The sequence below is a fragment of the Crassostrea angulata genome, chromosome 10 (assembly GCF_025612915.1).
Source record: "Crassostrea angulata isolate pt1a10 chromosome 10, ASM2561291v2, whole genome shotgun sequence".
Lineage (NCBI taxonomy): Eukaryota > Metazoa > Mollusca > Bivalvia > Ostreida > Ostreidae > Magallana > Magallana angulata.
Window position 1 is genome coordinate 53277365 of NC_069120.1, and position 17520 is coordinate 53294884.

Consider the following 17520-nt stretch of genomic DNA (forward strand, 5'->3'; position numbering starts at 1 on the left):
GAGAGAATTATAGATTTCTGGGGAAATAGACCCTCAGGATGTGATGTTTGTAGACTGAGAGAAGAAGGGCCTTGAATAGACTAGATTATCCTCACCAGCTGTAGTGAAACCCTATCAGTCTACAGTAACAAGTGTACTGAGGGGGGAGCTAAAAATAGCCCTGATCCACATGGATCAGATCGCTAATTCAGTATTCCTTCTGATTGTGATGTCATAATGGTCTGAAATATTTGAATGGCCAAATAGATCTATGTAATGAGCTGTATTGAGCAACATATGTATAGGATTGTACATGCCCCACCTATATAACTTTTTCATGACGTCGACTGTCATTTTCCTTCTAGACAGGTACACGTGGTCTGTAAAAATATCAAGATTTTTTAGTAAACACTAGAAATTATTATCCACATAAAATTGGGAGAATTAAGCTCCCCTCTAAAATCTTGCTTTTATTTTTTTATATTTGATAACTATTTGGAATCATTACAAAAATTCAATACACTGGATTTTTTTTTGTTTTTGCGATTTGATACAAATTAAAGGGCAGAATCGCAAAATTAATTACTCATGTAAAATAAGAAATCAACAGTGAATTTCATGTACACAAAACAACTAAGTTTATAGCACAGATCGAAGGATGGATGACATAAACTAAGACCTAGTACAGTGGGCCTGCATCTTTATAAATTAGTTTGTTTATATACTGCTGTTTGATATAATTATTACAATGACTATTTCTACTAATCAATATATTGTAGAAAAATGACGCCCACTCAACAATTTACTAAAAGACAGAGGTTGATATATCCTTCATTGAGAAAGCTTTTGTTGTGCTTATAGTAAACTTCTTATTTTGAATGCCATGAGCAATACTTTGAATATACATAAATCAAAATCCTAATTTTATCAGTGATGATGATTTTCTATTGGACTAAGTAACATTTCCATCCATCATTTATTCGGTTTGTGTGGGTTTTTTTAATTCAAGTTGTGAATTAATTTCCTTTTCAATCCATTATTGAAAGTGACAAACTAAGAACCTGATCAATGCCTTGTAGGCCTGAGAGAGTATACCAGAGTCATTACCCCTACAGAGGGTGACCCCACAGTCCTACGTCAGTCGGTGAATGCCCACAGTTGATTGGTTATCATTGAAAGATCCTGATCAATAATCTACAAACGTAGAAAGAGAAGGAGCCTGACATCACAGAATACCCTGGCTATTGAACCTTCCCAGCTGCCGGTGTTTTCTCGTCTATTTCTAGTCCCGAGGCTGGCCGTTTCTGTCACATCGTACCTGTTCTACCTGTGTCTTCCTCTCTCTCTCCCTCATTCCCCCTCGTATCTGGCTCAAACCTGTGAGTGATTCTAATTCTAGTCATTCAGTCTTGCGTGTGTATGTGTGTACATTTGTAGCAGTGATATTTAAACTTTGTGAATCCGATCTGTGAGAGGATCAATTCTATTTAGTAAGTAGAGGTTTTTGCATGGGATTGTAACTCTGATGTAATATAATAACTTATAAAAGGAACATTCCAATAATATTGATCCGGAGACTGTGTGAACAGAATCTACGCAGTGTATGGGTTAGGATGTACTGCTTTGCAGTCTATCAGAACATCAGGGGACCGTGAATGTCACAGCTGTATCGGGCATGGCTTTTAGGAAGGGGGGGGTTGCAAAAAGTACATGCCGTCACTTGAAATAGATAGTTTATTGTAATAACTAATACCACTAGCATTACAAGCAGAATGAGCTCAGTTACATACTTTCAAGATATATCGGTATATATATTCCAAAGGAATATTTATACCAGATTTTATTTTAATGGATTTGTACAACTGGAGTGTAAGACTGAATTCATTCCATAGGAATGTGAGAGAGTAATTCAAAAGTACCGGTATATGTCTGTAGAAAGGTTAACCGTACATGTAATACATTCTTTGGATTTATACATCAGAATACTATTTACAGTAATTTTAAAGATGTTATATTATTATAATTATACTACCAGGTAGTGTTAAGGTAACAATATAAAAAGGTGAATATGGGCCAACATCAATGTTTGATGGTTGTATGAAAGTATATCTACTAGTAGGTACATGGCACTGGTACTGAACATTTGTACTCGGAGGTCAGCTGTGTGTCCATTTATGTGGTTAGGGACACCTCAATATTGTGACATACTTCCTATCAAAATCAACATTGAAATCAAGTATGATTTTATGTAATTTTTGGCTCAAAAATTGTTACCTAACAGTGCAGGACAATAGGTTAGACCGTTAACCTCGAGTCTGTAAATCTAGAGTTCGAATCCTGCTTGGCCTGTTAAAATTTTACCTTTCCAAGGATTTTTAAAACAAATTTTTAGCCAAAAATTGTAAAATATGTGAAAATTACAAAATGAAAGTTGTTTTATTATAATGTACTTTTATGATATCCACATTAATATTGACAGATGTCCCATACCACCTCAAGTAGTGTATAGTAACAATAGTATTGAGCATGTATTGCTGTGGAATTGATAGTGTCCAGGACACCTGCTGCTGTTACATGTACACTAAGCTGGCATGTAAAGTTTTATTGGAAGTTTCTTCAGAGAATTCTCCTCTGTTTTACAGATGGCGTCGGCTAACGACTCGAAATGGCAAAAGGATGCCGCAGACCAGAATTTCGACTACATGTTTAAGCTGCTGATTATCGGAAACAGCAGTGTCGGAAAAACGTCCTTCCTGTTCCGTTACGCGGACGATTCCTTTACCTCAGCCTTTGTCAGTACAGTAGGGATCGACTTCAAAGTCAAAACTGTGTTCAGACAAGACAAGAGAGTCAAACTACAAATATGGGTGAGTGTTTTATGTTAGAGGTTTGAAGTACAAAATGTGGATAAGGTCTGGGATTACCGTCAAGCTATACAACATGGTTAAATCTGGAATAGTACATGTATAAATGGGTAACGGTCAAACTACATTTAAAGGTATATGAAAGTGTTTTGGATAGGATGTAAACATGTTGATTGAGATTGGATGGAAATCAGTGTTTTGGATAGCAGTAAATTATGGTATTCGAAATGGCATTAAATAAAATTATTGAATAATAGGTAGATAGTACTAATTTGGATAACTTGCAATTTGTAGCATTTAGGAAAGTATATATAAAAAATGTTATTGACAAATGGTATATGTTTTTGAAGTAATAATTTGAGATAGAATGTTACCAATAGTCTTGGTAGGTTTGGATAGCATATCATTTATCATATTTTATTACATGTTTATCTCAATATACTGTGAATATCACTCATGGGGTAAATTTTTTATATAACACTGTGACTGTGCTCTTACGCCATAATTAAACATTATGCATCTTCAGGTAATGATTGTCTTAGAATGAAAGTACATATATTTAATGCTGTTTCATTTAGTTATCATGAATTCATAAACATTGATTCAAAAATGAAATGTTTGTTTCTTAAACTTCAAGGAACTTTTTTCCATGTGTAAAGTTGTTGGAGTCTTGAAGGAAATGTGTTGTGCGGCTCACAGTTATAATTTTTACAGAAAAGATTGGGGTTTAAGAAAAGACGTGGTAAAACATGTATTAAAAAGAATCTCCCATGAATTGCAATGGTATGACTTTTATTCAACAAGTTTTGTTTTCTATCCCTAAGTCTTGATGAGGAAAAATAGAAAACACACAACATTGTTGGATAAAAATCATATACCATTGCAAATCATGAGAGATCTTTTATTTAAGTAGCATATGAATGATATTTGAGATCCAGAACAAAACTTTCAATATATTATGCAGATAATAGCTAGTTCTTGGTACAAATTGAGATTGCACAAAGATATATATGTAATGGCATTTGGATCTTCTCACTCTTTTATATAATAGACGATTCACTCCCCAGGAAATGTGGAAGACTTGTTGATTGATTCGCAAGCTATAAAAGAGATTATTTGTTGAGGCTTGCTATATAACTTCTGAAAAAAGCAGTTTTAGCACTGACATTTTTGTATCATTAAAATCTCTTTCATAACCAAATTCTATCAAGTTTATGTTGTAATAAAAAGAAGAGAATTTCATGTTGCTTTATTAGGTTTCCTTTGTGATATTCCCACGCAATCCCTGTATAACTCAAATGACTTTGTCACATTACTGGGTACAGCTCGGCTTACACAAAGTGGTTTATTGAATCTTGGTACACAATGTACTACATAGTCCAAAATCGAATATATTTTTTGATGGGACAATTAGTATACAACCTTAGAATAGATGGAACATTGAAAAAATGGTACATGTATTATGTGTAGATTTGATCGTGTTAAAATGGAAAATTAAGATATAAACCCTGTAACCAAAGGATAGCCTTGTAAGATGTAAAGTAATTGTAGATAAAAAAAAAAAATAATTAAAGTTATAATTGTCCTATCCTGTTTGTTGACAATCAGCTTTATAGGATAGACAATGTAAATGGAGGATTAACAAGATGAGGTTAAATCTTGAGAAGAATGTGAAGTGATTAATCAGTCAGTGATTAATTATTTAGCAGTTAACAGTGCACGGAATCCATGTATAGCTCTTGTTTTACAAACAGCCCAATCAGAATGCTTCCTCATCACCATGGTTACTGGTCGTGTGATAGGATCATTAAGGAAACATATTCTGTGTGATGCTAACAGAACTGTTTTATCTGGAGGGCTTTAGGTGCTTCCATCTTGTCACTGACTTGAGGTCTATTTCCACATTTGTCACATTGCAGGTCCGGTGGAAGACAGTCGGTGGTTTACTTTGAAGTGAAATCTGCAGCTGACATTTATGTTGTGTGGGAGTGATAGATGAAAGTTTCCATTTTAAGATACTAGATTCTATTTCCATGAACATGTATTAGTATTAACTATAGAGAAAAATGTCTGTAATTGGACAAGGTGCACAAACTTTTCTTCCAAACAACCCACACACTGTAATACTCTTTGTATGTCTATTGGGTATCAATAAATTCTCTAAGGAATTTTTTGTGAATACTAGAATAGGGGACAAAGAAGTGATATATTTCTATCTATTAAGGTTGAGCGTTGTTGGCGATCAGAGTTGTTGATTGTTGTGTATTTCCGTTACAGGACACAGCGGGACAGGAGAGGTACAGAACAATCACTACAGCGTACTACCGCGGTGCTATGGGCTTCATCCTGATGTACGACGTCACAAATGAGGAGTCCTTCAACGCTGTAATGGACTGGTCAGTATCTCATCCAAGTCTGTGTTGATTGATCTAGGAGTCAGACTTTTCAAATGTTATCTAATGCAAGAATCAAGTGTGGTGTCTGGATAAAGGTCATTTGCAAAAGCTCAACAGTACATTGAGGAAAACCTCCCAAGCTGTTGCTCTGTCACACAACACACTGTTGCGCTAACACAACTTCACATTGAAATGATTATAAAAAACACACCATCACACAACGCACTATTGCCCTATCACATTCAATCAAAATCACGACAGCGATGGTGAGTGATGTGTTTTTGTATTTGCTTGATGGTGTGTTGTGTGATGAAACTTGATCCTGAGGCACTGCTGGGTTTTTGCAATGGTTTTATTTGGACACCTTAGTTAATTAAGGAATTATCAATGAAATCAACATAGTGACTATCTGTCAGATTCTTTATTTCTTTAATTCCAAACAAATTGTTGATGTAATATAGCTCTGATTTTGTCAAAATGCCAATAGTCATTACATGTACTACTACATCCTACTGACATTCAGTGCTAAGTACTGAACAGCATGTACTGGTACTAGCCCCAGCGCATGTACTGGTACTAGCCCCAGCTTGTTGGTGTAACAAATAAACAGCCACCTTGTTACACAGTACCTGTGCAGCTGATACCTGGGAATCTTGTATGCTTATAACCCCATTAATTAATACCTGTCATATTGATATACAGTCAATAGACAACAAAGCTCAGTACATAATAGTGCATGATATAACACTGGCATCAAACAACTGATCCCTGTGATTAAGCCTGTTACTAATTAGTTTGTAATTAGCATGTAGTCAGTTAGTTGGGTTGTACATCTGTCAGGTGAACACGGGTCTCACCTGTCACCTGTAATCACCTGTCAGTTCTACAGCTGTCAGTGACAGCAGTGGTAGCTCTAGCACCTGATACCCAGTAACACAACTCTCGTAACCAAAACATACACTCTGACTCAATCATTTTAACTGTAATTTTCATTTTTCTTTAAAGCAATTTCTCTCTTCCGTTTTATTTTGTGGTTTTTTTTTGTTGTGTGGCATGATCCCACTTTTATATACATGTAGGTGCACTCAAATCAAGACTCATGCTTGGAGCAATTGTTGTGTATGTCTGGTGGGTAACAAATGTGATATGGAGGCATCTCGCGAGGTCTCCACTCGACAGGGCCAGGAGCTGGCCTCTGAACTAGGTAACACTCTTACCCTGACACACACAGACAGACAGACAGACAGACACACACACACATGTACCACACACAGAGCTTTCCTGTATTCAGTGGTGCTGGATCCCATGTAATCAGAGCACAGCTTCAGCTTGCTTATAATCAACTCTTGAAGATGGCAAAACCTAAGGAAATAGTCCTAAGATTATGTAATAAATTTTTGGTATTATATAATAAAGTTTAACTTTTTCCATAGGTCTTGTCAAAATGAGAATCAGAAACAACTGTGACTTCTTTCATGGTTGCTTTTAGATTTAGTCATATAGCCATTGTTATTACTTCACTGGAACGTGATATCAAGACGGACAGAAAGAGCCGGTTGTTTGTTCTAGAGAAATGCACATCCTTTCAATCCATCAATATCATACATTATCAAAACAGTGCCCACTTCTTTCTCAGAGATCAATTGTCTGTGTCTTGATAGCTTCCGTGAAGTAATAACTGTACAAATAGCTGGGGAAGGTCTTTGATTGTAGCCTGTGAACTTATTAGACGAAGGGCTGAAAGGTGAAAGGTCAAGGTTTTCAGTTGTAATGGACCCTAGTTAGCAGAGGTGACATGACTTGGGCTTTGCTTTTTCAGGTGCACACAGATAAAGACATATTCCTGGGACAATGCCCAGGTAGTGCTGGTGGGCAATAAGTGTGACCTTGAGGATGAGAGGGTCGTTTCCACGGAGAGGGGCAAGCAGTTAGCTGATCAGATAGGTACAGGATCAGTGTTGTCATCTGGCTAGGTGGTGGACCCACAATTTGAAATCCATCCATGTCACACTGAGTTCAGACACTACCATAATCATTCAAACTTAGCATCATCAATAAGGCATTGTCTGGGCTAAAAGTTTTAACTGACTTTAATCTTAATTCAAATTTGTACAAGACAAGTACAGTCTAACAAGAAATAATTTGATAGCTATTTCAGAACTAAAAATTTTAGGGCATTGACTTTTCTTTATGGTATAATTTTACAGACTGAGGTAAAATTTTGAAGGCTGAAAAATATGCATATGATGCCATGTTTCTAAATAGTAGTGCAGTCCCACATCTAAATCAACATACAATGAAAATTTTAAAATATAGAGTGCTGAAATGGTCCCTTATTTGAATTTCATAATTATGTAGTACATTTATTTTACATTGAGGAAGAATTCTTAATGTTTATTAACAGTCCCATAAATGTATGAAAGATACTGTTTCCAGTACAAGTTGCAAAAAAGTGGTTTTATTTATGAGTATACACATGCATAAATAAAAATTTACAAAATTTGGAAAGTGACTGCTGTGACAGTCCCCTCTCAAGTTAAGACGTACAGAACTAAGATTTTGAGTGCTGATACAGCCCCTGTTCCAGGCACTCAGAATTGCAGATACAATCCCTCCTGTAATAAGTTCTATTGATTTTCCTTCTGCACAGCTTCAATCAATAGCCCATCAAACCCCACAGTAATGCAAAGACATGTCAGCAACCGTCAGGGAATCTAGTTATTATGTAAAGCAAAGGCTACTGCCTTTTTATGTATAGGAGAATAAACTGGATTGGTCTTGGCGAACAGGGTGTGATATGTTAATTTTGATGAATGCAGGCTTCACTTTCAGTGGTGAAATTGTTGTTAGGTTTGGCAATTATCTTAGCTGAGGGAATCAAAAGACAAGAAATCAAGTTAGCAAATCCTTTGAGTCCTCATCTTCTGAAAAACTATTTCATTTTAACTGCAATATTTGGAACAATTATGATCATCATTATCAGTAACCATAGAATATTTCTATGCTTGTTATGTAAATGATTTTGTTAATATTAGTTCAATGACCACAAATTATCGTCACAAATGCTAATTGAAACTTAATGTTGATAAAACATCTGATCTCGTTCATTATAGTTTGATGACCAGAAAAAATCATCACATACGCTAATTGAAACTTAATTTTGATAAAATATCTGATCTTATTCTTTTTAAATTCTTTCCTTCTGCAAAAAATCCCTGCCATGGAAACACTTTTACTCTTGATAAGTTTTGACGGATCCTCAGAAGCCATGATGATACACAAGGAGTCTGGTTTAATTTGTTGATGAAGAGTTACTGTATTTCTAAGTTCTCTGAGAGGCATTTAGACCATTAGCTTTACATCAAGGGGTCCCGCAATCAATAGAGGCTGCTATCCTGGCTTGCAGCCCCTGTGCTGACTCTTCTATTGCTAAACATTATCTCTCTAGTCCATTTCAGATCATGTATAATTCTATTTTATAGTGTTTTCTTATAACTGGGAGTGTATAAACACTTCTTGTAGAAAATCAATATCATCAAAAGAAATGCTTAAATCTTGTACATGTATTAATAGTTAAAACAAATCGAAATACATTATATAATTGTTAAAGCATTAAGCCCATGAAATAAATTCAATACAGTAAAACAACATAACAAAGAAGATGTTACTATTAATTATCAACCGGTATGTGTTTTCTCTCCTTAACCCTCTAAAGTACGAGGTTGCTAACATTTTGCCCATTGATTTTTTTGTAGGTTTAGAGTTTTTTGAGACTTCCGCCAAGGAGAACATCAATGTGAAAGCTGTGTTTGAGCGCCTAGTGGATATCATCTGCGATAAAATGTCAGAGAGTCTAGACCAAGACCCGTCACTGGTCAACAGTCAGACGAAAGGAACACGGCTGACGGAGAATACTGCCCCAGAAGGTGGTAGCTGCCAGTGCTGAACGCCGCATGCCACGTAACTCTGTCGCGGTGTCCCGAGCTCCAAATATGTGACAACCATCATTAAAATTTACGCTGAAAAAATTCATTCACTGTATAAGAACTCTTGTATGAACGGCATAGTGCAATGGATGGAATGAGAATGATATGCAATATATTGTAGTATTAAGGAGTCGTTGTTTAATTTAGGGTAGTCTCTTGTCTGTCATAATCTCCTTACTGTGTGTATTTCTAGGAAGCACATGACTCAGTAATCAAAGTATGTTATTCATCTGGTGTTATTATTGCACAATATTCTGGCGATGACATATTACCTGGTGTTATAATGTTTTGTTTGGTTGAAGTTTAGAGGGTTTATCATGTTAATCAATCACCCCTTATAGAGATTACACTGTACGCAATGTTAATGGTTGATTTGATGAGTTTTGTATTCTGTATGTCGCCGCATGCTACTAGATTTTATCCCTCAAGAATTCTTTTGAATATGAAACAAGTGTGTGTTAGAGAAATCTCCATCTTGAATGTTAAACCTCTTATAATCTTCATTTTTAGAGGGTTTTTTTGGTTAAATTTGATTGTTTAATTAATTATATAGATATTCTACAGTATTTTCTTATTTTCAACTGGCATTCCTTGACGTTATTGTCAAAATTGGAATTTGTGACCTCTCCACTGATAGCAAAGCTTTATACATAATTATTATCATGTTCAAAGAAATCCTGATTGGTTATTGCCAACCAATGAAATCCAATCCCATGCTGTGTTTTGGTCCAGGCAGCCATGGACTGGCCTGTGATATTTAAGTGGACATTATTCTCCTACACCTGTGTATTTAAATCTTTGGTTGTGGTCTATTTACATTACGTGTGTATTTTGTTTATACTTACTGTTGTTTATATTTTTGTTGATACAATTATTATTTTTTACTTTATACATGCATGTCAATGTTAAACATGTAAATACTTACATTTATATATACATTCCAAAGTTTAACTTCAATTTGACTGTGAACATGGACTTGGTTGTGATTTTTTTCTGCTCTGATTCTCTCCCTCATACCATACTGTCAAGTTTACTGACAATCTTTTGAAACGTTATTTACAGACAAGAATCTCTCCCTCTAAATTCTTTGTTGAGGAGATACTAGCTTGGTTGTACTACGCAGAATCAGTGAATGTCCTTGCAGTGAATGCAGTTCATTGTGTGCCCATGGTATTATCTGTTCCCCCTTTATCATATAAGATGTTCACACTGCATTGGATGAACAAATGAGAATGCTGCATGATCATATGATTTACTCATGTACATACTTTAATTTTTTTTAGTGCTTTTTCTGGAATAAATACAATTTGACCTTAATTACATTTACTGATGAAATCTGACATAGTTTAAAAACTTGATCTGATGTTAAACTCGCTATTGTACATTTCTTTCTGTCGTTGACTTGGAATGAAGCCTGTTGTCATGGTGACATATGTAAGAGGATGTTCCGCTCTGTAGAATCTCAGCACTCTAGCTCCCTAGCCTCTTGTGTATGTCTGTCTGTGTGACCGACTAGATCTTGTTAATCATTAGAAACTGACCAATAAACAGTTAACAGTCCTGCACTGACTTGTTATTCTTCTTTCTGAAAGAGGTACACGTACAATTTTGTAATTTTTTTTGGGGTTCACATTTTTTGTTAATTGTCCATTTTCTCAGGTACATGAGGACATTGATGTACCAGTACTTGTATAATTAATAAATATTATGTAGATGGACAGTTGGTATCAATATCAATGAAAATTGATTCACCACAAGCTGTTATATTGTAAGGCTGTCTAGACTTTGGACTTGGAACACAGTAATGTATTATGGCCGTCTTTGGAATATAAAACGGAGTTGCAACCTTTATAGAGGATGTGTAAACCGGTACATAATAAAACTAATGCCGGACAGCCAAAACATGAAACAAAGTACTGTTACTATATTTATTTTTTTGATAATGAAATATACTGATTTTTGTTACGAAATAGGATCATTCTCATTGCAATCAACAGATATTATTTAGCAATGTAATATACATTTATCTTATTAATATGACAAATTTTTAAAAAGTCTTTGTTCATGTGTAATAGAAATAGAGACTTGTAAAGTAACACTAAGATAACAAAAAAACAAAAATCATAGTTCTTGAAATTGCACATATATTGGCTCATAATCAACAAGAAAAATGGAAACATGAATGTATTAAAAATCAATAAATCTATCAAAAAGGAATGTTGTTACAAAGAAAAATTACAACTGGAAATAATTTATAAAAAAAATTGAATATAAAATAATAAATAAAAATAAACATGTACGATGTACTTGTAAATAAGGAATGTTGGACGGAAAATTAATATTACCAGTAATAAAATACACAAAGAATGCATTACTATGCGTAAGCAAAATGCTGAGTATAGAAAAGTGGACCAGCCACTTTCATACAACACTCGACCATCAGCCTATAGCTGATCTTGTTCTTCACTAGCCAATCATTAAGCCTCAGAATCTCGTTTTCGGCTGCGCTTTTTCTTCAACTTTTTTGCTACAATCTTAGCATCCCCATATTTCTTCATTGCTGGGTTCTTGTCAGTGTCTCCTTTTCCTGAATAAAAAATCAAGCTTAAACTTTATTGCTGTATTCATAACATAAAAATCTCCTAATAATGTAAAACATTATTTTCTACATGTATTTCAACAGTACATCATAAATAGTGAACAAATTTATTATGCCTACAAATTCTTTTGACAAAAACATGTTCCAGATACTTTTTGCTTTTATTCTATGTGAGACTAGCTATAGGTTACAACCATTTTTTCCTGCAGCAATCTAACAGTGGATCCAATACCTCAGTTAACCTCACAAGCTTCCAAAACATGAAAGACTACTTACCATGTGATGGGGGCGTGTCCTCTTGGAATCCAGCATTTAGATAACTGGAGCCCTCTCTGTTGTGACCCCCTGCTGACACACTGCTGTGGGCGGACCTCCCTGATGATGGTCTAGATCCAGTTGGTGATGACCTCGGTGGCTGTCTTAGCCCGGGACTCATAGTGGCAGATTGGGGACGGGACCCAGATCCAGACATCTGTGGTGCAGGGCGGGGTGATCCAGACGTAGGTCTGGAGTTTAGATCAGTTAACCCCTCCTCTTGTCTGGAGGTGCCACTTACTGGTCTGTTGATGCCACTGTGGGAGGCTGTGCTGGGACGACTACCACTCGGAGAGGGGGATCCATGGGGTGTCTGGTCAGAAGATTCAGTAATGACCGGGAGAAACTGGCATCTGTCAGTAGATAGAGGGAATGATGTAAAATCCATATTGGAAGAAGAAAGTGTGTTTAACAATATGTACCGGTACAAAAGAAACTACATCAACATCAAGCAGTTAAAATGATAGAATATTAACAATGTATGAAAAATTAAGTTAGAGTATCTCTTATCTTCGATGTGTTTTGAGTACCGGTATCTCTTACCTTTGAGAAGTTTTGAGTATCTTTTTATTATATTCACAGTATATCTTACCTTTGAATTGTTCTGAGTATGTCTTACCTTGGTTATATACACAATATCTCTTACCTGAGGTGTTCAAACTCCATTTCCTCCTCCGCCTGGAGCTGGTCCATGACTCCAGACAAGTTCTCCTCCTCCTCCTACACAACAAAGCAAATCAAGGTTTTCTAGAGGTTCTTGGTTGATATCAACAAAATATCATTATTCATTCACAGAGTTCTTTATTGCACATCTGTCACACTTACACTAATTAACTGACTAATTATGGCTCAGTACTATGTCATTTTCTCAAACTCAGAGAGGTAAAGGTAAACTCTGAGATATGCAAGGGTTCTACAGAGACATTGATAGTGAGAATCAGAAAAAAATGACTGGGACACCCATCATGATATGTAAGATAACCAATGTTCAGTCTGTAATAAATTAATTGGTTCTTGACCACTGGTATCTCACTAAAGGGTCCTCCACACCCTCTGGAGAAGTTTTGCACACAAGTCCAAATTTTCATACTCCTTAAAAACATGTAATTAAAGCAACAGGGTTGTCTCTAAGACTCGGGAGGCGGGGAATTCCCCAGCCTGTAATGCCTTAATTACCCGTTTATTATTGCATTTCAACACAATGTAGCTATAAGCAAGACCACTCGACCTCCCCTTCTACTTTTTTATTTCTTCCTTCTACTTCAATTTTTAGAGACAACCCTGAAGCATGCATTCGACTTGAAAATGACAGGAAAAAAATGTTCATTTTTGGGAATCAACCTTTAAATATGGTTTGCTGTTCAAAAAAAAAGTCCCTGCTCTATTTGAACTTGGGACCTACAGGTTCATAGACTAAAGCTAAACCCACTGCACTACAGCAATAGACATCCAATTTTGGTGACAGTTTCATAATGGGTTGAAAATGCCATGTTGTGATATACCTTCCTAAAAAGTAAAAGTTTCATGGTGTCGAGGAACCTTAAATAGATTTCAAGAAGACAGATTACCTCTGACTCTGAGCTTGCCATGGAGAGGTCGACAGATGAGTTGTCACTCTTCAGCTCCACTGGGTCGGGGTACAGGTCCTCATAGTAACCATCTTCTTCTGGAATGTCAAAGGGAGAGAACTCACAACATGAACAAATACATGTTTACATATACTATTATATGAGTTCTCTATTTTGTTTAAAACAAATGAGGATTGTAATACTTCACAATATGACAGACAGAATGACTTCTGGACAGTACAAAACAAGGTCAGCTTTCACCACAAATTTCAATTCTCAACTCATAGCCTTAAAGGGGCATGGTCACGATTTTGGTCAAATTTTATTTTTCTGTTTATATTATTTGCAATGCTTTAGGAATGCATTTCTAATGATCAAATGAAATTTGGGTGCAAGTCGTTGAGTTTTAAGCAAGATACAGGGCTTACAATTCTTTGTCATGTAAACAAGGCTCGTGCCCTGTTTTTGTTTTCATAGGTTCAATATACCATTAAATTATCTTTTTAAAGCTGGTTTGTCTATCTAATTATTCATTTTAAGCATAAATAAACAGTTCCTAACTATTAACACATTCATCTTAGGTCTAAAACCGGAATTTTCACTTCAACATTCAAAATGTAAACAAGCGCTTTGTTTACAAAGCGAAGAATTGCAAGCTCTGTAACTCGCTTTTAACTCATCAAATGACACTCAAATTTTGGTTGCCTATTAAAAATGGCTTACTGAAGCATTGTAAACATTAAAATCGAAAAAATAATTTTTGACCAAAATCGTGACCATGCCCCTTTAAAAGATAGGTGCCAAGATTTGAAACTGAACATTTGGATGATGAAAGTTGACTAGCAACATGCCTTCCAAGTTTAGACTGTAGGGTTCTTCATGCCAGATCTTATGAAGGGCCGGCTGTGTAAACATCTTGTTCTTTCTTACTTTCTCTGCTCGCCCATTCAGGAACACACCTGTCACAGACAAAGTTAAAGGCATATCAAGTTCAGTGTGCATTTGCTTAAAACAATCTAAGATTGACTATATTCTAAATTATTTCAAAATCTGAATGGAAGTGTTATTCATGATAAATGAGAGCTAAACTATTGCTGTAGATAATTCTCATGATTACTGATGATCATAAGAATTCTTTGACTCACCCATGCAGTACATCTTGAGGAGCATGCGTCGCTTCATGGGCGACACTAGAATGAGGTCATAGTCCCGCTGAGCGAGGCGCTGACTGAACAGTGGCATCACAGACAGAAACTCATTGGCTGTCTTCCTAATGGATTCTTTTACTGTCTCTGAAGTAACAAAAATTCACAACAGTTAAAATCTCTAAATTCTGCATCCTCTATTCATGCTCATGACAGTAAAAAGGATGACCTTTACTCCCTTCATTTCAATTATTTATCAAATACATTAACAGGACATACCAGCAAATAGAGATTTTTGAGCGAGTTTTGCGTGAATCTCGATCATCTCATCCAGGAGATCCCACATTGTTCCGTGGAGAGCGTCGCCAAGGAACTCCGCCTCCCGACAGTAGGCATTCAGTATCTGGATCTGTCTGGACAAGTCATGAACAGGGGCAAACAGTGCTGGTCCTCTTTGGGTCCTCTCTTGAATAGAAAGAATTATATTGATTACCAAGAAGATTGATACCTGTACTTAATGTAATCTTGTATATATCAAAATAAACACTGCATCAAGATAAATGTTAACATCACTAGCTCTCACTTAGCATAAATTTTCCAACATTCGTCTTCCATAAAAACATTGTTTCGTTACTACACTACAAATATTTATCATACAGTCATGTACTAGAAATTTTTCAAATAAGATTTGATCACATGAAGAATTTCACACAACCATTTTCAATAACATTGGCTTCTCTAAAGTAACTTAAACCTACCTAGTACAAATCTTGCATGGAGGAATGTTTTGAGGAACTTCTTTGTCTGTAGACTCAGGTGGTCATTATCCGAGGTGGAGAAGGTCGGCCACACAGGGGTCGCGATGACCTTCTTCTGATAAAGAATGCTGCGGACCACCAAATACACCAGAAACATGAACCAAAACACCGCCCAGCTAGTGACGATGGTGGTCAGGACCCACCTGGAGTACTGGGGGAGGAGCCAGGGCGAGGAGAGGGTGTACACGTTGTAACGAGTCACCATGGACCCGATTATTCCGAGGCAGCCCAGAGTGAGGAACGAAAGCAACATCATGATATTGTAAATCACGATTCTATAGGGGCGAACAAAAATAAAAGCCAAGAAATATCCAAAGAAGAGCAGAGTCACAGCCAGGGATTGGCTTGAAATGTTGTTAAAACCAGCGCAAAAAGCGATGATGATGGCCAATTTTAACCATTGCATCACTGCTCTGTGATACAGTCCCCAGAATCGAAACGAAGAAAAGACAAACATGTTTGCAACCAGCCAGGATTTGTTGAGTCCGACTTTGTACTCTGTTTCTTTCAGAAGAAGGAACGATTCGTGGTGCTTTGGACAGGACCCTACTGATTCCGATCTGGTGATATACACCATGTAAACAGGGAACAGAACAAATAGAAAAAGCAAAATGGCCAGGCCAAAGGTGACATACAGCCAGTGGATGCCATAGAAACACTTCAGATCATTCATCACGTCCACTCTGTCGGTGTCTGTACATTGGAAGATGTGACCTACATAGGTAGCCAGAGGGAGTGTGAGAGCCTGTAGGATCACAACATACACACGTCTAGTGTAGGCCATTTTGGTCATCAGTGCGGGACTCTTTCTGTACCACAGGACTCCATATATGATGGGATATACAGCAGCCAGCATCAGAATGACCACAAGCCAGCCAATGGAAATAGCCGAAAACTGGACAGGAACTGACGAGCTTGGAGTGTTGTAATTCTGTACACTGGCATACACACCCGAGTGCAGCTTTACAAATTCATACACATCAAGATTAAAGAGGAAGACAAAGTAAGTATTTGACAGCCATTCCTTAGGCCATGTCCATCTGAGGGCCATGGACTGATAAATGGCTAAGAACTGTAGAAAGTCCAGAATCAGAAGAAAGCAGTCCTGCCATAGCAGAGACACTCTTCTTTTACGGCGACGCTCCGTCATCAGAATCTCCTCCTCAAAATCATCATCAATCTGCACCTTGTCTTCGGGGACGTACATCTTTCCCCATCCTTTCACTGGTGCTATCCCTGTAGGGTAAAGCTCATTGCCTTCCAATAATGGTCTTATCTCCTTTTGCTTCATATTTGGTTGTTTGCTGCTGGCTGTTGTTTCTTTTAATGACTTGAATCACATCTCTTTACATTTGACCCTACAAGATAAACAGTTTGTTGTAGTCGAGTTCACTAGTGTTCTGGTCAATAAATAAACAGATACTGAGCGCTGTAAAAATTTCACCTGTTCTTATTATGCAAGACTAACCCATGATAATAAGAAGGGGTAAACAGTAAAGCACGTCTTGGAATAGAAAACACACGTCCCTGATATTTTGGATATAATGACACGGTTCTCCGAAGCAATCAATACGTTAAAACCAATAAAAAAATATTATATAGGGCCTACCTACTTCACTAAATCCTCCATTTTGGCTTGTTTACAAATGGCATCTTAGATTCGGCAATATCCGGTGAAGATCGGAATGTTTCAAAGTTACGACAATAATTATTTTTAATGCAATGGAAGGCCAAATTTTACTTATAATTAAATCAAACTCTCAAAAAGTTTTCCCAAAAGAATAATTGACTATTTTATCTAATTAAATCCTTCGTTAATTTATTTGATAGCAAATTAATAATGCGCAATT

At 36.5% G+C, this 17520-nt stretch overlaps 2 protein-coding genes across 9 annotated transcripts in view; one reads left to right on the forward strand and one right to left on the reverse strand.

The window, feature by feature from the left end:
• LOC128167121 (ras-related protein Rab-3-like) overlaps nt 1-10785 on the forward strand; it is a 25678-nt gene extending 14893 nt beyond the window's left edge. For 4 of the 7 annotated variants that reach the window (XM_052832664.1, XM_052832668.1, XM_052832666.1 and 1 more), the window contains exons 2-5: nt 2622-2846; nt 5121-5239; nt 7059-7183; nt 8995-10785. In XM_052832664.1, coding sequence (XP_052688624.1) covers nt 2622-2846; nt 5121-5239; nt 7059-7183; nt 8995-9185 — 660 coding nt within the window. In that variant the 3' untranslated portion in view covers nt 9186-10785. Of the gene's footprint in view, nt 1-1205; nt 1470-2621; nt 2847-5120; nt 5240-6318; nt 6444-7058; nt 7184-8994 lie in introns of those variants that run through there. The other 3 variants (XM_052832670.1, XM_052832669.1, XM_052832665.1) reach the window with 3 other exon arrangements.
• A 354-nt stretch (nt 10786-11139) lies between these two features.
• On the reverse strand, nt 11140-17422 carry LOC128167119 (uncharacterized). Of its 2 annotated transcripts, none has more exons than XM_052832658.1 (9): nt 17284-17422; nt 15611-17028; nt 15132-15317; nt 14853-14999; nt 14559-14666; nt 13708-13805; nt 12786-12859; nt 12101-12492; nt 11140-11812 (listed from the first exon to the last, which is right to left on the reverse strand). In XM_052832658.1, exons 2-9 carry the CDS (start codon nt 16959-16961, stop codon nt 11703-11705), a joined length of 2466 nt encoding a protein of 821 aa, XP_052688618.1. In that variant the 5' UTR covers nt 16962-17028; nt 17284-17422; the 3' UTR covers nt 11140-11702. The 2 variants fall into 2 exon arrangements, with proteins under 2 accessions (XP_052688618.1, XP_052688619.1); XM_052832659.1 differs by having other exon boundaries at nt 17280-17360.
• Between the last annotated feature and the right edge of the window lie 98 nt (nt 17423-17520).

Coding starts and splice junctions, on each gene's coding strand:
- LOC128167119 (XM_052832658.1), bottom strand. CDS start 16,961: ATGAAGCAAAAGGAGATAAGACCATTATTGGAAGGCAATGAGCTTTAC. Junction 15,000..15,131: donor TCAAAAATCTCTATTTGCTG/GTATGTCCTGTT, acceptor TTGTTACTTCAG/AGACAGTAAAAGAATCCATT. Junction 14,667..14,852: donor CCTCAAGATGTACTGCATGG/GTGAGTCAAAGA, acceptor TGTCTGTGACAG/GTGTGTTCCTGAATGGGCGA.